This window comes from Cyprinus carpio, chromosome B7 (assembly GCF_018340385.1).
Source record: "Cyprinus carpio isolate SPL01 chromosome B7, ASM1834038v1, whole genome shotgun sequence".
NCBI classification, from domain to species: domain Eukaryota; kingdom Metazoa; phylum Chordata; class Actinopteri; order Cypriniformes; family Cyprinidae; genus Cyprinus; species Cyprinus carpio.
The window spans coordinates 14,554,445-14,573,004 of NC_056603.1; the positions used below are offsets into that span (position 1 = coordinate 14,554,445).

Below are 18,560 nucleotides of genomic sequence, written 5' to 3' on the forward strand. Positions count from 1 at the left end.
ACATTTTAATATGCTGCTTTCACAAAACATTTCTTATAAGTTTGTTTATTTGTTTAGTGCAATTTTTTGCAGTTTAATGCATCTTTGCCAAATAAAAGTATTAATTTCTTTGTTTTTAAATGAATTTGGCCTGTAGCATAGACAGCAACAGTACTTAATAAATTAAGAGAATTCCTTATTAAATTAAATCAGCAAGCTCAAAAAGATGTCTTTTAAACAATATAATGGCATTTCAAAATTAGTATATTCATTTTAATCGTTTTTTTTTCACAGGTTAAAAATAAAAAGTTGAGGAATCTGCTGTTTCACAAGCAGTTCTTGTAGTGACGGTTAAAGGGTTCAAATGTCCTCGTTTTTTTTTAAAAAAGTTGTTTGGTGGAGGTATTGTTTTTTTTTTATGTTTTTGTGTGTGGAGATTTTTGTGTGTTTTGCAAAGAGGAGGTTGTTGTTGGTAATGCGCAGTGGATGAATGGGGTGGCTGTACACAGTGCACTTCTAGTATGCACAGAGACGCATAACGCTATCTGTAATATACATAATGAAGCGACCGAAAAGGATTTATTCATCTCAGCTTTAAATTTATACACATCATTGAGTGTAAGTTACAATATTCAAATACATTAGTTAAACTCTGTTTTCATAGGAAATTCATGTATAACGTAACTGCATTTGAACCTGCTAAAATCAAGATACCTGATCTTATTGTCACTGGATGCACTGGGAGTATTGGGAATCTGCAAACAATCTCTTCTTTTTCTCTCTAAGCCATAGTCGTGGCTGTTATAATGCATTCATATGGGTTGTGTCCATGATCACCGGGTTCCTCGTGCTCCATCAGAGTTGATTTCAGCATCAGCAGGTCATCATGAGAATGAGACTGAAGCTGAAGACTGTGTTTGTCCTGTACTTCACGGTGTCACTGCTAGGACTCATCTATGCGCTGATGCAGCTGGGTAAGACTGGAATCACTGTCATCATTACCTTGTGCATTCAACCTTGAATCATTCCTTTTTGAGCATGCCATTGATTCCTACGTGCAGGCCAGCGCTGTGACTGTAGAGATCATGACATGTCTAAAGATCAGCAGATCTCTCAGCTGAGAGGAGAGCTGCAGAAGCTGCAGGAACACATCAAAACATCAGAGCTGTCTAAGAAGACTGATGTGCCCAGAATTTATGTGATAACACCCACATATGCAAGGTATGCGCAGCTTTTCTCACAATAACAATAATGCAGGAATGTCTTTGATTCTGAATGTTTTGTAGAAAGAAATTTAAGTGCTTGCAAGGCAGCAATTGAATAGATTTCAGATTTACATTCTTTTAAACATATGACACATACTGTAGCATGGCTTTTAAGAGGTTCCACTGCCCTGCATCTCATTGCTTTCTTATTGCAAAAAAAAAAAAAAATTAATTCCCCTTAGACATTGAAATATCTCCAAAATTGGGTTTAATGAAGTTTGCATGTTTTGTGGATAAGAATAAAAATAGTTTGAGAAATGAAATGTAATCCTGCTCTTTCTCCCTCTTCCTTCTCTCTCCAGACTGGTGCAGAAAGCTGAGCTCACTCGTTTGTCCCACACCTTCCTCCATGTTCCTCAGCTGCACTGGATCGTGGTGGAGGACGCTCCTCAGCCGACTCCGCTGGTCACAGACTTCCTGGCTGCATCTGGCTTGACCTACACCCATCTATACAAGCTGACCCCCAAAGACAGGAAGCTGCAGGAGGGAGATCCCAGCTGGCTGAAGCCCCGGGGGGCTGAGCAGAGGAACGAGGGTCTGCGCTGGCTCAGGGAGATGGGCGCTGCTGCTAAAGGAAAGGAAGCGGCTGCCCTCGAGGAGGCTGTGGTGTACTTTGCTGATGATGACAACACATACAGCCTGCAGCTTTTTGAAGAGGTGAGGGCTTTTAATCGTTAAATGTACACTACTGTTCAAAAGTATGGGGTTGATAGGATTTTTAAAAAATGTTTTTGAGACAAAGTTTCTTATGCTCATCTAGAATGCATTTATTTGATAAAAAAGTCAAACAGTAATATTGTGAAATATTGTATTATTGATTGTGAGTTTGTCAGTATGTTTTAAAAAATTAATTTTTATTCCTTTTTGATGGTGAGGCTGAGTTTTCAGCAGCCATTACTCCAGTCTTCAGTGTCACACAGTCCTTCAGAAATCATTCTAATATGCTGATCCACAACATTGAAAACAGCTGTGCTGCCTAATATTTTTGTGAGAAAGTCCAAAAGAACAGCATTTTAAAAAATAGAGAACATTTATAACATTATACATATATTTACGCTAACTTTTTATTTATATGTTGCATCCTTGCTGAACAAATGTATTTATTTCTTTTAAAAAAAAAATTTTTTGTTTACAATATTAAGTTTTATTTAAACAAATGAATTCACTTAAATAATTCACTAAAATGGTTTTATCACTCCATAATGTATCTTATTTTTCATACATTGAATGTTATTTAAAGTTTTTTTTCTAATCAATTCTATTTTTTCTGATATGTTGAAAAGGGTATTAATGAAATGTTTATTACTAGATTTAAATGCTAAAGTTATGCAAAGTTATCCTTACATATTGTTTAGGAGAATAGCAGTGAAAACTGAACATGAGATCATTGAGGAGTTTTCTGGTTAAACCTCCAGATGGAGCTGTGCTTCGGTTGTATTGAGGTGTAACGGATGTGTCAGATGTTCTCTTGTGGAGATGTAATCAAACTCCTTCTCAAAGCCCTTCTCAAAAAGTTGTCTGTGCATAGTCTTTGGCTATGAACATATGGACAGAAGGTGTTTCCTTTTTGTCATTATCTATCACTTTTTCTTGTTCCTGTCACCCTCAGATGCGGTACACATACCGTGTCTCTGTGTGGCCTGTGGGTCTGGTGGGTGGGATGAAGTTTGAGCGTCCCGTGGTGGAGGATGGGAAGGTTGTGCGTTTCCACACTGGCTGGCGTCCCAACCGCCCGTTCCCCATCGACATGGCTGGTTTTGCTGTGTCCCTGAGGTTGGTCCTGACCAATCCCCAAGCACGGTTTGACGGTGATGCTCAGATGGGCTTCCTGGAAAGCAGCTTCCTTCAGCACCTGGTTACTTTGGATGACCTTGAACCCAAAGCAGACCTGTGCACTAAGGTAGCTCCTTTATTCTGTTCCAAGTGTTTGGTGATTAACCAGCTTTTGTGCATGTTAAGATAATGCAACATGACCTTAAAAATCATATTTCTGTGAGGTTTTGGCTTATTGAGTGTTATTAAAATAAATTTGCTTGCATTGTCATGCAGGAAAAAGAAAGAGTTTTGTTCAACAGAGACCGAGCTGTAAAGCTCTAAAATGAACAGTTCTCCATAAAAGTCATTATATTATTTCGACCACATATTGTCTTCTGTTATATAAACAAAAGAATGTCAGAGTAACACTTTTCCATACTAACAAAACCTTTTTTTTGTATGTTCATGTTGTGTTTATTTAGTGTTAATTTAGCTTAATTTATGTTCAGTTTGCCATTTTTATATTTTATATATATATATATATATATATATATATATATATATATATATATATATATATAATTATAATTTTAACTATATATAATTTTCACTATATATGAAAAATGTTCTATAATATTTAGATAATAAAATGTAAATATTATAGAACAGTTTTCATATATAGTGAAAATTTGAAATGCTGCCTTGTCAACTAACTGAAATAAGCCTAAACTGAAATTACTAATCTCAGCTTTAGCTTTAATTAGTAATTTCAGTTTAGGCTTATTTCAGTTAGTTGACAAGGCAGCATTTCAAATTTTCACTATATATGAAAAATGTTCTATAATATTTAGATTTTTATGAGTGCCATGACCTATTTCTCTAAATTGTTATTCAGTAAATTCCATTTCAGATTCCTTGGTGGACAATTAATTTTAAAATTAAACCATGAACTGAAAGGGAGCCATTACTTAAATTCTTAATTTTGCCCAACCTTTTTTTTGGAATGACGTAAGGGTGAGTAAATGATGACTTGTTTTGGGGTCATCTATGCCTTTATTTATAATTGAAATGTTTTTGCTCTTGCTCAGGTGCTGGTGTGGCACACCCGAACTGAGAAGCCAAAGATGAAGAGGGAAGACGCTTTGCAGAAGCAAGGGTTGGGTTCAGATCCAGATGTGGAGGTGTAAGCAGCACCTCCTCAGAACATGCCTGAACTTCACCAAACATCCACCCTTCCATTGTGCCAAACAGATTCTCTTATTTATGGCAAGAGGTGAAATTTTAAAGTGTGATTTCTGAGCCACACACTAAAGACATGAGGAATGGTAAGGAAGTGATGAATGCAGGGATAAAAACAAAAGTGCAAAGGAACATGCAGCCTAAAAGAAAATGGATTTCTTGCATCCCATAAACCATCCTTATCATTGGTACACTTGAATAGTATTTAAAGAGAATTTAACATATGGTATCAATAAATAAGATGAGCTTGTATTTATAGATTAGAAATGTAATTGTATAGGGTGAGGCTTGCTTGGAAAGTATTTATAATGTGAACTCATTATGTGTATGCTGTCCATGTCTCTGTTACCTTCAGTCTAGGTGTACTTGTCTTATGTCTTCACATAAAGTCTTAAAGTCTATGATAATTTTTTTCTTCACTGATAAATGGAGGATATAAATAGGTTAGATATGATATATATTTATGCCATTAACAATCTTTGTTGAATCACAGTGGTGTGCTTATCTTTAATCCAGTGGCATGTTGGGTGCGTGGCACTGGTAAAGCTTCAGGTGACAGTGTAAAGTACAGATGAGGTCACTTGATCCTGTGAAACAAACTGTGAAAACATTTACAGAATATGAAAACATTTAGAATTACTAGGGTGTTGATGTAGAAATGTAGTGATGTAGTGGCCACAACTCAGAGGAAGTTGAATAGAGTGCAAAAGTCCAGTTCTGGAAGTTGAAAATTTCAATTTTTAACAATAATGTGTAAACTATTAAAGACAGACGAGGTTGTTACATGCTTTTGATGAGGCCATCAGCCTGCATTATTTCAACTTATTTTTAAATAATCATGTTCAACAGTGGGATTCCTGGTGAAAACTTCATTACCCACAATTCTGCAAAGAATCGTAGGATTGAATGTAAATATTGCCTACATAGTGTAGAGTCCATCTCCCTACATTCCCAAATGACATTTTGCAATAAATGAAAAATATATTGTTTCTTTATAACCTTTATAACATCCTCCTGTAGTCCAAACAGTAGAGCATGGTGCTAGCATTGCCAAGGTTATGGATTAAATTCCCAGGGGAAGCAAAAACTGATAAAATGTGAAGGCACTGTAAGTTGCTTTGGATGAAAATGTCTGCCAAATGCTTATATGTAAATCTTTAGGTCAATAGTTTTATATTTCTCCATCTTTCCCTCATTAAAGCTGTCAAGTACTCAGTACCTTTGTTTTTTCTATCAAATCATAGTTTGTAATCATGTGATTCACCTTGAAGCTGATTGGTTTGGTTCATGGTTTATACATCTTTAACAGAAACATCCCTATGGGATATATACAGCTGAAAAAGTAGACAGGTATTGTTGCACTTGATTGGAATGACAGGAAGATGATCTATCAATCTATCAATAAAGCGTATAGAACTTCAAATCTTTCCAAACTTTCAAACGAGGCTTTGCCAAGCCAGCATTCAAAGTTTGTCTTGACCTTTAATTCTGCTTTCTTAGATTTTAATTTAATTTTCAGTTGGAATTGAATCAGAATTTAAAAAGCATTTTTAGTTTATTTCTGAATGTCAAATGACCGTCATGTCAAGGCCACTTGAAGCATGTTACCTTGATGTTCAAACACCACCGGTGTCTCATGGCTCTCTCTTGCTGTAAATAAAAGCATTTGCCATTGCCAGATATTTTTCTCAGGTATTTCTGAATGGCATGTCTAATTCGGAGCCATCCTGAACAGACAAATCCTCACCTTTTTACGAGTTTGCTGATCTTTCACTATATATGAAGTTCTATAAACCACAAGGAATGAACAACCAGACGGTAGTCCCTCCTTATAATGACTCAATAGTACTGCAGCTTTCTGTGTCCTCACACCTGTGGCACAATCACACCTGTGAAACAGCTGTTTTCTTATATCCTGGAGGGGCTGTCGCCACAGGGCAATGACCTTAACTCTTCTTCAGACTATTTTTTTTTTTATCTGGAAGAAGTTGTATAAGGATAGACAATTCTTCAAACAACTACTGTTGTTTAAGTTATTTTTAAAAATGCATGTAATCCAAAGACCGACATACAATTACATGCACTTTCTTAAGTATTACCCTGTAGCAGACATTTAGAGGCCACACCTAATGTGGTATTTATTGCAATTATTCTCTTTCCTTCACTGTCACTTTTGTATTTTGAGATCGGTGTTTTACCCTCTTTATGTAACATTAGTTTGGGGGGGAAATCATATAAATATTCAAGAGCATTTAGCAACACTGTGTTATGAGTATGTGTGTTGTGTACAGTGAGAGCTCAGTGGATTAGTATTTCTTTTGGAAATGGAAATCCCTCACAGTGCATCATGTTCCCACCCGGTGAATAATCCCAAAAACATATTTAAGAGTCCTGCTAAGGTGAGTCAGTTCTTCTGATAATGGTTCTTGGTAACAGTTACAACTTTACAACTTTACAACTTAAGGTAAAATTTTTAAACTTTGTGTATTTAGGTCTGAGTTGGCTGATACTAAGCATTTTGTATTTTTTGTAGGCTGCTTCCCTTCTTCAGTTAATTAAATGAAACAGAAACCGAGAGAGAGAGAAAGAGGGAGGTATTAGTGTGCTTGAGTGACGACAGGTTCAGACAGTGTGACGATTGTGTGTGTCAAGGTGAGTTGAGCCAAGAACACGGAGAGCAGAGTCACGCGAAAACAGCAAGAAGGTAAATCACTAACCTCCAATGCTCTTGGCTTTGTTTTTGTCTTATATGTATGTTTATTGTTATTAGTTTTTGTCATTCATATTTTTGCATTGTATTTGTACAAATATTTTTAAGCTTATTGTTAAGCAACCAGAGATTTCAGAGATTCTGAAATGATAGATAAATAAGACACTTTATTTGTATAGCAATATAGGTAAACATAGCTTTTTATGTTTAAATTATAATTTACAATACCAAATTATATACTACCATGGTTAACTCTGAACACTATAATTAGTCCGTTTCTTTTCTTTTAAACAGAAAAAACTTTAATGAAACATTTTGAATTTTATATTCAACACTTTTAAACCAGTACTGAGACCTACATCTTCAAATATAAGAAATCTACACCAATTAATACTGACTTAACATTTCTTCAGCACGGCAGTAAAATTAAACTATGTTCTCATTATATCATGTATTATAATATCTTTTAACTTTTAGTTCCTATATGTAGGTTACTAAAATGCTCATGTGATAAAATATTCATAATTTGCTCTTAATTTCATGTTCATTTGTAGTTCAGTTATTTGTGAAATATATGAAAAGCCCAGTTTAATGCACTTCCTAATATGAATAATATAAAAAAATGTGCAATAATGACACTATGAGACAGTATGACATTATGAGTGATTTTGAGTCATCTGTCTTGGCACCAGCTGCAGGTCCAGCACGACCAACTGGAGTCAAAGTCAATGACAGGCTGGAGTTGATCTTATCAAAAAGTCATAAAGCAGAGAGTAGCCTGTCATTTGAGGAGACACGCTGTTCCTAAAAAGGAACTTACTGATACGCTGTATACACACAGAATGAACTTTGAACAGTGTGCCTATGATGACGTGACTGATAAACACACATTAATGTGGGATGGAGGGGAGAGACAAACCTCAGGCCATGTTTAGTTTCGACAGTAGCCCCAAGGAAGCCTGCATGCTGCTGCTCTTCTTCTTTTGTTTGATTGTGTAAGGAATGTCTTCTGTAAATTCTCTCATGACAAATATATGGCTGATCTTTTCCCAACATTTTTAACAGATGACCACCATCACACACGTCAAAGTCACATGTTTCCTTCTTCCTTCCTTCCTCTTTAGATTGCAAAGACTGGATTAACATCTCCTCCTGAGTTCACAAGACCATGACTATCGGCAGGAGCTCCAGAAAGAACAAGGCCCCTTGTTCTCCTCCTTTCCTGGACAAGGCTAATGGATTCTATGGGCGCTTGGATGAGATTTTTGGAGACGATGTACAGATGGAGAGAGAGACCTCCGAAGAACAGATAGGAACCGTAAACCAGAACACCCAAGACAATAGTACAGCTCCAGGCTGGAGAGAAGAAGATGACCATGTGGTTGATTTTAACCAGGGTATGATGGATGACGATGGGACCACTTTACTGAAGAGAAAGCCCAGCAGACTGAGTCGCCGCTGGAGCAGGATGAGCTCCAGGAAGGGAAAATATGACAAATTTTACTCAGAAAAAGAACTTGATAATGAGACCAACAAGTCCACATCTGTAGATCTAAACCCAGAGGTGCCACCAGCAACCCAAACCCTGGAAAATAGCAAAGAACCACAGCCAACACTGATCCATTTCTCTGTGAGGGAGCATGCTGATGACCAGATTCTGTTCTCAGGGAAGAAAGAAGGAGAACGGGAAGAGGAAGACACAAGAAAAGAGAAGAAGACAGAAGGCAAACTGAATGGAGAGTCAATGGAAGTTGTAAAGAGGACCACTCTCAAGAATTATCGCAAGGTGAGATTTAGTCCTCAGGGTTGGTTGTTTAATTCATTTTGAATAATTCCGAATAGAACCGGATCCGAATTGCGTTCGGTTTCGTTGGCGGTTCTAACGTCCATTCCTCCGCCGAAATATCGTACTAAAATACCCTAACTGCAACACTTACTCGGCGTTGGTGCCGCAACGATTCTTTTGGGTGAATAAAACCGTTCCCGCAACCCGCGTAGTCAGAACGAATGACTCTAATGAGTCGATTCTTTGTAGTGAATCAAACACAAACTGCATACAACAGCGTAAAATTAGATTAGTTAACGACTGGTTGTTCACATTACACTGTGTAGATAAAGATACAAATTAAGCGTTTGGCAATGGTATTTTATAAATAGACTATTAGAAAAAAAGAAATGTGCTTATTGGTGTTTAATATGGTTATACAAAATATTGGTTTGCATTGCACCTTAAACAGACAGTCTGCAAACCATTTTTAAATTTTGCTTAATAATTTCATTGTGAATAAATCCGAACATAACTGTGATACCTTCAATGTCCCATGCATCATCCCAGTATCTAATTATAATATTTAACTCTTAAGGAGTTAATACTATTTAGACGGTCACTTGAGCAGGCAGGGCTGTGGTTACTCTGTTACCATCTATGGTTTGAAGGAGGAAGATATTTTAGAGAGGCATGTGGGGTAAAGTTCCTTTTTCTGCTTTGTGCAGAAATAAGCAGTCTGTTATTTCTGCTAGGGTCCATCACCCCATAACTGTTTACATTTGCTGCAGTATACCATGCTTGTCTCTCCTTTTCATCTCTCCACCCTGCCTAAAGAGTAATAGTTATATCCTTACTCCCACCCTCTTTCTGTCATTAGTCCTTTTCTTGAACCATCTGTGAAATCACTATCAGTTTTCTGTTTGCACTCTGTTTGGTCAGAGGACAGATGCAAGTGATACAGGGACAACAACTCTTTTCAGTTGCACACAAGGTGACCTTGATTAGAGGAATGTATGTGAATAACCAAACAACCCTGTCACCTCCATTCTGTCCTCTAGTTCAGCTAATAAGGGCACATTCTAACTCTGTCAGAGCAATGACCCTGTAGAACTGAACAAACATCTTCCTAAATAACAGTGATGTATGTTCATATATAAAGGGTGTTGTTTTCTGTGATAAACTGGCTTTATCATTTATTTTTGCTTTTCTACTTTTAGGCCGTGGACAGAGCTTTCCGTCGAGGATGGGAGACTTTTGTTGCCAATCTGTACAGTGTGACACTGACACCTATATCATCAACCTCCTCTTCGTCCACACCATCAGACAAAGCTGAATTGAACAGGAATCGTGTTTTAGCAGAATTCAGTTAATAGTAGAACAGACTGATTTGTATTCTCAAATTGATGAGTAATTTCATTTTTTTAATTTAACTGTGCTCAAATATTTAATATGCATTGTTGTTCTTGCATAAAACTGATAACCATCGATCTTGTTTTAAACTGATCATTATGTAACCTGACATGAAAGGTCAATATTTGAACTTTTTATCAGTGTATAAATTTGTTATCACAGTGCTAACTAAAGAGGCGTCTACCTGATCTTTGTTCCCTTGTGAGGAAACATAAGGCCTATAATTATCCAACGTGGACAGATCTTTTTTATTTGATGTGATAATGTTTATGAGCTGTGAACAGTAGTAGAGTTCCTGTACTTTGGCGATGAAGGTGTATTACAGGGTTTGTGCCAAAGAGTTAACTCTTAAAAAAAAAAAAACTGGGAGCTCATGGATTTTTTTTTTTAGTGTCATCAACAGGTAACATCACTGGCAGTGAAGTGTATGAATAACTGAGCCAAGAGATGAAGTGAAGATGGCTTTTGTTTTCTTGGGACGTATTTATCTTCTCTAACTTACTTGCTGTACCCAGATCCTAATGTAATGCAGGAGAATTTTTATTTGTAACGTCTTATTTTATCTGCATTGTGACAAAGCAGTGCTTATAATAAAAAGGAAAGGTGAGAAAAAATCAGTCTGTTTGGCTTGATTCTGTTCTACTGCACAAAAGTGTTGTGGTGATTCCCATACGGCAAAAAATATTATTTTTTTGTGACAACATATACCAAAATATATAGATATATGACTATACCCCATGCAGTGTGCTCTTATTAATACTGGACAGTTTGATAATTAGGGTGGGTCATCTAGGGAATCGATGCATACAGAAAATGAGCACATTATGCACAGTATACATACTACATAGATGTAGACTAGAGTGAGTAGCTTTGCTTTTTCAAATCTATTGTAGGCCTGCTACCAGTACCCTTGTATCGGTGCAGAAATGGTGCCATCTAGTGGAAAACATGACGCTTTAAAATTGACAGTTATGATTTTCATCTGCTTTTTATATTACAAATCAACAAGCAACAAAACGTTCTACAGCTGTGAATATGATACGTGTGTGATACGTTCAAACTGTGTTATACATTATTTTCTCACTATGCAGAATTTATTAGTTTTGCTATATAGGATGGTTATTATGCGCACTAGAATAAAATACTTTTTGTGCAGTTACAGGTTATCATTTTAATAATATTTACTAATATTTTAATTCATAAACCACAACGAAAGTTGGCGCTTTTCATGTAATCCAGTAACCTCATTGGTTGTTTGTAAAATGGGCGTAGATTTTACGTGACGAGAATAAAACGCGCTGAGACCTGCGTTTCGTCCATTTTGGAGCAGCTTCTTCTATGGTAAGGTGTATATATATTATCTATAGTGTAGTTGTTAATCTTTTTATTTCGCATTTTTCTATAAAAGGGTATCAAGTTATTTATACCTCTCTTTTCTTTCTTAATATGCATTTAAACGTTGATTTCACTCCTTTAGTAGGTAACTTCTGAGTGTTTCCATTCCGGTGGCCCACGAGCCTCTGATTTGTATCTAAAACCATCCTGGTTTAATTATTGCTACTATTTGAAATCTTCCCATAATTATCGAAGTTTGCATGTTACTATAGCATTATTGAAACGTATTTTCTACTGGTTTGCTTCTTTAAGGCTTTGGCGAGGTCTCTCAATGATGATAACTTTCACAGACCTGTACTGAAATACTGTGACTGCACTTTATTAATCTGAGGAGAGACTGACGGGGGTTTCGCGCATTTTATTGTAAACTCTCCGTGTTCTGAAAGATTCAAATCCAAACACGTGTCTCAGATGTGCGCTTTTCTTTTGCAGCTGTCGTCCACGAGGAGCATGACTCGCATGGGCTCATGGGAAGGTAAGGGTGCAATTTATAGCACTTTTCCTAAAGCATACATGGAAATCGATTGATTATTGATATCTTTTGGCCAGTTTCGTTTTTGAGTGAATGTCACTTAATGAAATATTAGATGAAACGCAGCTCCTCATGAGTGCACAATACTCCATCTGCATTATTGGATGCTCTTTACATGCTGTTTGTGCCACTTATGTGGACCTGATATATTAAATAACTCTAACTAGAACAGTAATATCTATGAAACTGCATTAGTTCATCCTTATTACATGGGTCCTTTATTATAAAGAACTTTAGTTTAATTGATCCCGGATCTTACTTCTATGGTTTAGGCCTGAATTGTGGTCTACCTCAGCCAAGCAGTAACTGCAGCGTTTGTGTGCTGAATGTATGAGTTGACATCCAGTGCTACTGTGATGACTTCTGAATTCTCTCTTCCTGAATTGCTTTGATGTAACCGTTCTAAACTGAGTAGCATTGGACATCTTGCACACAGTGCCAAGCATTATTGTTGGTGCTTGTTTGTGAATGCAGGCACTTATTGAAGCATTTGTTTTGCAGTTTCTGTGCCATCTGCTGGGATGAGTAGACGGAGAGCTGTTAAATTCAAGGTAAGCTCTTCAAGTCTTGAGGGTCCTCTTTTTAAGACTGAAGATTTAAATGATGATTTCAAAAGACAAGCATATGTCTGAATTCCTGTGATGTTTGCCTTTTTTGTTCTGACATCAGACTGATGACTGCAGTCCAGTCACCTCCCTATTGCAGTAACTAATTCTTCTGTTTTTATTTTAAGGCCTCCTTCACATGAACTTTGAGAGCATGATGACCATGGGTTGTGTTGGTAAGTGTTGTGTGTTTTTTTTTTTTTTTTTTTTTTTTTTTTTTTTTAAATTCAAAATTAGTTTGAGTTTCTGATCTGTGTTGTCAGAAGTGATTTAAGTATTTATCTTAACTGGACGACAGATTTGTCATGGCATTCTAGTGACCAAAGTATGATCAGACCATATGACACTACAGTACTTGTTTTTGAACTGGCTATTTTCCATGTTTACAATGCCTGTTATTTTCTAGGTCATCCCCCTATATTTTTTTTTTTTTTTTTTGTGGTGGTCATGGTGCACCATAATGTTGACCCTTGGTGTTATAGTCCCCAAAACCCTGATCAGACCGTGATAAACCTGGTTTTGTTTCTCTGTACTTTTAATATTAAAGCTCTTTGTTTCTTTGGTAGTGTCTGCACAATGAGCTCTCACCAAAGACCTGGAACTCCCAAGGTACTTCGTTTATTTATTTTTTTTAAATGCAGTGTTTTGCTCTATCTCTGTGATGAAGATACTTAGCTCACTTTGATCCTATGTGAAAAGACACGAACACCTGAGAGATTTATTTGCTGCTTATCATTCTGTTTTTACATATGACCGTGTCAGACATCATTCCTCTTTTCTCAACAGGCCTGCTATTTGTCCAAGACTGTGGCTAAAGTCCTTTTGGAGGTGTTGGTAAGGTTACTTGTTCCCATGTGCTACTTATTAAAACGCAATCCCTCTAATGTATGATTTTTTTTTTTTTTTTTTTTTTTTTTTTTTGCTGAAGTTCATCTGAAATGCTGTTTATAAATCTTTGTAAATTACATTACAGTATGTTTTATATAAATTTTTGCATGCTCTGTGTCTGAAGTGACGCCCAGATTTGTCTTCTCTCCTAAAAGGTTTCACCCTGTAGTACTCTGAACAGGTAAGAATATGCACTTACCATGTCATTCCATTTGAAATAGTTTTTTAGTTAAATTGTACCTCTCAGTGCTCAATTCCATCTGTAACTATGATGATTTTTGCAGTCTCGTTCGTCTGAAGTCCTGCTGATAAATTAAGTTTACTGATGTTACAGATGTGGCATTTGTGTTTCTGTGCTTTTTTTTTTCTTTTTTTTTTTGTAGCTGTCCTTTCTGAAGACCTTTTTTTTTTTTTTTTTTTTTTTTTTTCTTAACCTATAGGTGGCACACCTGATGTGGTGAATTCACAGGTGAGAATTCAGTTCCTAATAAACAATGACACACTTTATTGCAGCTGGTCCTTTTATGATGTAACTTGCGCATGTCTTACGCCCTGTGTCAATACCAGAACCTGAAAAGGTGAACCCACTGGTGTTGCCTGGGCAATAAGGGGATGACCCGTTGGGGTTACCAACAGTCTGAGAAGGACTAGCTTTAGCGTAGAGGAGTTTTCCTTTTCATATGTTCCCTAATTTTCTTTCTCTCATTGATTCCTTGCAGGAGTGCAGTGGATTGTTAAAGTTCTGCTCCCTTGAACATACTGAAGCTGGTATGTGTTTTGTATTTTCAACTTGAATTACATGTGAATTAGTAGGTGTGATTTACTGAGTTACTGCACCAGTCTGATTCATCTGACTGAATGGTAAACTCTGATCTCAGTAAATGGATTCATTTAAAGTTTGTACTTGTCAAACTTTTTTTTTTCTTTCCCCTCAGGTAGATCCATGACTGACTTTAAGGTTTGTATCTTATTGGCTTATGTTAGTTATTAGTTGTATTTTTAAATGATGACTTATATCGCCCCAGTCTGATGTGTTATGACTGATTGATAATTCTGATTAAATTAGACAATGTAAAGGTACTGGTTTTTAGAGACTTTTAGTGACACTTTCTTTATCACCCTCCAGGTCACTTAAATTGCATCGGAGAAGTTGAACTGGCTGAAACCTGGTGTTCATTTATGTACCTTTTCTAATCTTGGGGGAAAAAAAACATTGCTACATGTTCTGTGCTAGGCTAACTGAGACTTGTCATGGCACTTGTATACTGTTGTTCTCTCGCTGGTCTTATTGCTTCTCATTTGTAAGTCGCTTTGGATAAAAGCATCTGCTAAATGATTAAATGTACTACAGATCTGCTGAAGTGTTGACTGGTGTTAGTGACTGACAATTTTTTCCTTTGTTTTTATTCCCAAGATTGCAAAAATAAATGGCTCTTCTGAATGAGGATTCAAATACAGTTGTCAGAGTCATTACCTTTTGCTTGTTTGTATCAGGGATTTTCAGTGACCTAACCCTTTAACTGTCACCCCCCCCCCCCCCCCCCCCCCCCCCCATTTTTTTAAAATAGGCATTAAAGTGCACGATCCAAACTTAAATTGTTGTAATTTATGAACACTTTGGAATAGACCTATGGTTGGTCTCATTTTAAAGAAAATTAACAGATTTTGGCAGAAGTGGAGTTTTTTTTTTTTTTTTTTTTTTTTTTTTTTTTTTCAAAAAATTAAAGTAGAAATTTAAATGTACTGTAAAATGTGCTATTTTACATAACCGGGTTTACTCTAAAATTGGTATACAACTAAAGCCTTGTCTAAAGTTGTGTTCCTAATTTGAAGTTGATGTGGAAAAAAATTGGCGGTTCCTGTGAGATTTTATTTAGGGTGTCATACCACAAACAGCCACTGGAGCCATCAAAACTCCTTTTGAATTTTGTTTAATGAATTTTTCTATAGATTTGTCGATTTTTTTACTTCTCTCAAAATAACCACCACATATGGAGTTCTGAGACTCAGACCTTTCCAATGATATGTTTGTTGCCAAGATTATAAAAAGTTTTGATTCTAAAAGACCGTAATGCATTTTGTAATATGACACTTGACACTGCCCACTAAGGGGGAGGAGACCCCCATAAGATTTTAATGTACCATTTCCATGGTAATGCAATGTCTGATTTCAAAATGGTTTTTACAGGATGAATTTTGGGCTTCTAAGCTTTCAAATGATATATAATTTATGATGATTACTAAAAGATTTCATAGAGAAAAAGGACAAAAAAAAAGAGCAAGCGTCCCACAGGTGGGACGGTGACAGTTAAGGGGCTAAATGGAAATGTGACCCTTCAGAATGCAATTCTGCTTGGTAAAGCTTTATGCATCATGAACTGACAGTTCATTGATTTTTAAAACTTAATGTTGTTGGAAAGAAATTCAGGAATATTATAAAACATGGCTAGATAAGATGCGGCTACCCTCTCTAGCTCTTCAAAGAGGAAGGCTAAAGACTGACCTGTAATTACTTTAAACAACAGGAAAAAGACAGCAGCAATTGTAATAGAAAAAATTACCGGAGACCAGATTTGTTTAAGCAGAGTGTATTCTTGGCAGACATGATGTATCTTAATGCAGCTGAACACTCGGAGCTAGTTACAAGTGGTGTTGAACAGTATACAAGGAAAACAAAAATAGCTTCCATTTCCAAGCTTTTAAAGCAAATAGCTTTCAAAAACACATTACCTGTTGGTAGTACAGCTACTTGGACATCCATCTTAAACACACTTGAAAAACATTTGCATTGCATACATTTTCATTCCAACAAGGTCATTTTATTATCCATCTCCAAAATGTTAAATATTCAGTCCATCAGTCAGCTGTGAAGATCCGAGCTGCTATATCATCAAGTAGCCAGTCCACACCTGTTAGCAGGTTCTCACCTGTAACAGCACTGCATCCCAAAATGCACCAGTGATGGGTCTTAATGTCATCAAGGGCTAAAACCTGGATAACATTCAGAAAATGAGCATATTCACAGATTCCTCCAACGGCAATGCAGTTTCATTAAAATACAAATGCCTGTCCCTGTTTAACAAAAGACTCACCTCTCGAATGTCATCTTTTGATAAAGCACCACGTAGGTCCTGTTTGTTGGCAAAAACTAACAGAGTAGCTCCCGCTAATCGCTATTCAAGAGAAATGCATTAATTACAAAGTGTAATGTATATAGAAAAACCCACACATTACATTTTATTAATTCAAAACTGTGGCCTTTTATGTTCACTAAAAGATGCAAAGTAAAGAAATGTCAAAATCTGAACATTTAATTTCAAACTCTGAATAGGTCCAAGATATCGGTCATCTCACCTCCTCTAGTAATAAAGTACTCAGCTCTTTCCTGCAGTCCTCCAGTCTCAATCTGTCAGCGCTGTCCACTACCCACACCAGTCCATCTGTACTCTCAAAATAATTCCTCCAGTATGATCTCAATGACTTCTGGCCACCCACATCCCAGATATTCAGCTTAAACCTAGTCTCAGTGTGAAGAAAAAGAAACAAAAATAATGCACTTGGTTATTATACATCACAGTAACATTGGTAAACATCTCTGTGTGTGTGTGTATGTCTATATATATATATATATATATATATATATATATATATATATATATATATATATAGAGTACACTAATGTATGTATATATATATATATATATATAAATAAGTGCTGTCAAACGATTAATCACATCCAAAATCAAAGTTTATAGTGTGTGTGTGTGTGTGTGTGTGTGTGTGTGCGTGCATATATATACATATATATATATATATATATATATATATATATATATAGCCTTTTTGCCTATTAGTTTCATTAAAAATTAACATCTAATAATGCTTTTAACCTCTTATGCAAAACATATATAACACAAGCAGATTTCTGGCGTACCCTCTGTGCTCGAGTGTCTTTATGTTGAAGCCTAATGTTGGAGAGATCGTGCTGACATCTTCGCCGTTAAACTTCTTCAGGATGGTTGTTTTTCCAGCATTGTCAAGACCTCTATAAAGAAAAGTTAAGGACCCACAACAGTCTTTAGCATCACGAGTAATGAGAACATTAGACGAAACGAGCCTTGTTTGAGTAATTGACACTCCTGAATAGAGTAAGAATGTACTTCATAAAACATAAAACAACAGCGGTTTAAAAAGAATATTGTTTTCAAATTTATTTATATGAATACTTTTGAGTGCAGTTCTGTGCAAGGATAACTTACAGCATCAGTAGACGCATTTCGCGCTCCTTGTGCTTCATCTTCTTCAAGATCGTCAGTAAACCCATTTCGAACGTTTAAGTGTAAAACACTGAATTGATCTTAACCCGAAATACCAAATTAACTATTAAAATAATTTCCTAAATAAATGCGACATGCGTTATTGCAAAGCCATACTGGAAACAAGGAAGCGCTACTATGAGTTGACACAACACGTTGAAGTATGATTGGTTAGAGAGTGCGTAAAGATGCAGCTGAAGGTATATGATTGGCTGTTCGAACTGTCAATCCTACTTGGGCCTTTTCTATTGGCGAAGGAAAACCGCGGCAAGGGCGTGTCTAAAAGTTGTCGTAAAATCAGTCGTTTCTATAGCAGCGCCCTCTTACGTGCATTTTCTAAACATGTGCGGTGAAGTGAACGCCACCAAAAAGACTTTTGTCTGAGATGTTGTTTGATCCATTCTAGTTATTTGGGTAGGACGGGAGAAGGTGCACCCTTCAGAACAATGTGTATTTACTTTTAAATTGTAACATATTTAGATATAAGTTTAGCATGTCTAGGAAGATGATGTATCAGCCAGTATTATGGGAACTAAACTCAAACAGTTGCTAACTTAATTGTTATAGCACAAAGTGTCAAATATTAAAAGGGGGGTAAGATTGAAACGTTTCGAATTATTCAAAAATGCTGAGATGAGATTTATTGCCATCTATGGTCAGGGACAAAAGGGCGAGGAAGGTTATCTTGCCTGTGGTAC

The 18,560-nt window shown here is 36.4% G+C and overlaps 3 protein-coding genes, 1 long non-coding RNA gene and 5 other non-coding genes across 10 annotated transcripts; 8 read left to right on the forward strand and 1 right to left on the reverse strand.

The window, feature by feature from the left end:
• Positions 1-444: 444 nt before the first annotated feature.
• On the forward strand, positions 445-5,453 carry b3gat3 (beta-1,3-glucuronyltransferase 3 (glucuronosyltransferase I)). Its single transcript, XM_042727425.1, has 6 exons — positions 445-597; positions 766-953; positions 1,041-1,200; positions 1,547-1,901; positions 2,854-3,144; positions 4,088-5,453. Exons 2-6 carry the CDS (start codon positions 866-868, stop codon positions 4,184-4,186), a joined length of 993 nt encoding a protein of 330 aa, XP_042583359.1. The 5' UTR covers positions 445-597; positions 766-865; the 3' UTR covers positions 4,187-5,453.
• A 1,346-nt stretch (positions 5,454-6,799) lies between these two features.
• On the forward strand, positions 6,800-10,740 carry sb:cb1058 (uncharacterized protein LOC394209 homolog). Of its 2 annotated transcripts, XM_019106807.2 has the most exons (4): positions 6,807-6,942; positions 7,641-7,943; positions 8,073-8,734; positions 9,934-10,740. In XM_019106807.2, the coding sequence occupies exons 3-4, from the start codon at positions 8,117-8,119 to the stop codon at positions 10,084-10,086; spliced, it is 771 nt and encodes a 256-aa protein (XP_018962352.1). In that variant the 5' UTR covers positions 6,807-6,942; positions 7,641-7,943; positions 8,073-8,116; the 3' UTR covers positions 10,087-10,740. The 2 variants fall into 2 exon arrangements, with proteins under 2 accessions (XP_018962351.1, XP_018962352.1); XM_019106806.2 differs by lacking the exon at positions 7,641-7,943 and having other exon boundaries at positions 6,800-6,942.
• Positions 10,741-11,410: 670 nt separating this feature from the next.
• LOC109093077 lies at positions 11,411-14,748 on the forward strand. The gene is made up of 11 exons (XR_002018307.2): positions 11,411-11,467; positions 11,954-11,996; positions 12,555-12,604; positions 12,787-12,834; positions 13,225-13,267; positions 13,445-13,492; positions 13,702-13,727; positions 13,987-14,015; positions 14,266-14,314; positions 14,482-14,504; positions 14,673-14,748. It is a non-coding gene; the product is annotated as an uncharacterized LOC109093077 (long non-coding RNA).
• Positions 13,312-13,376, forward strand: LOC122138091. Its single transcript, XR_006155303.1, has one exon. It is a non-coding gene; the product is annotated as a small nucleolar RNA SNORD29 (small nucleolar RNA).
• LOC122138092 lies at positions 13,811-13,877 on the forward strand. Its single transcript, XR_006155304.1, has one exon. It is a non-coding gene; the product is annotated as a small nucleolar RNA SNORD30 (small nucleolar RNA).
• LOC122138096 lies at positions 14,066-14,192 on the forward strand. Its single transcript, XR_006155308.1, has one exon. It is a non-coding gene; the product is annotated as a small nucleolar RNA SNORD22 (small nucleolar RNA).
• LOC122138095 lies at positions 14,362-14,424 on the forward strand. The gene has a single exon (XR_006155307.1). It is a non-coding gene; the product is annotated as a small nucleolar RNA SNORD31 (small nucleolar RNA).
• LOC122138093 lies at positions 14,543-14,609 on the forward strand. Its single transcript, XR_006155305.1, has one exon. It is a non-coding gene; the product is annotated as a small nucleolar RNA SNORD31 (small nucleolar RNA).
• Positions 14,749-16,118: 1,370 nt separating the features above from the next.
• arl2 (ADP-ribosylation factor-like 2) lies at positions 16,119-18,017 on the reverse strand. Its single transcript, XM_019106808.2, has 5 exons — positions 17,806-18,017; positions 17,481-17,591; positions 16,901-17,063; positions 16,639-16,719; positions 16,119-16,537 (listed from the first exon to the last, which is right to left on the reverse strand). Exons 1-5 carry the CDS (start codon positions 17,868-17,870, stop codon positions 16,403-16,405), a joined length of 555 nt encoding a protein of 184 aa, XP_018962353.2. The 5' UTR covers positions 17,871-18,017; the 3' UTR covers positions 16,119-16,402.
• Between the last annotated feature and the right edge of the window lie 543 nt (positions 18,018-18,560).

Coding starts and splice junctions, on each gene's coding strand:
- b3gat3 (XM_042727425.1), top strand. CDS start 866: ATGAGAATGAGACTGAAGCTGAAGACTGTGTTTGTCCTGTACTTCACG. Junction 1,902..2,853: donor GCCTGCAGCTTTTTGAAGAG/GTGAGGGCTTTT, acceptor TGTCACCCTCAG/ATGCGGTACACATACCGTGT. Junction 3,145..4,087: donor AAGCAGACCTGTGCACTAAG/GTAGCTCCTTTA, acceptor GCTCTTGCTCAG/GTGCTGGTGTGGCACACCCG.
- arl2 (XM_019106808.2), bottom strand. CDS start 17,870: ATGGGTTTACTGACGATCTTGAAGAAGATGAAGCACAAGGAGCGCGAA. Junction 17,592..17,805: donor GAAATGCGTCTACTGATGCT/GTAAGTTATCCT, acceptor TTTTCTTTATAG/AGGTCTTGACAATGCTGGAA. Junction 17,064..17,480: donor AAGACACTCGAGCACAGAGG/GTACGCCAGAAA, acceptor CACTGAGACTAG/GTTTAAGCTGAATATCTGGG.
- sb:cb1058 (XM_019106806.2), top strand. CDS start 8,117: ATGACTATCGGCAGGAGCTCCAGAAAGAACAAGGCCCCTTGTTCTCCT. Junction 8,735..9,933: donor CTCTCAAGAATTATCGCAAG/GTGAGATTTAGT, acceptor TTCTACTTTTAG/GCCGTGGACAGAGCTTTCCG.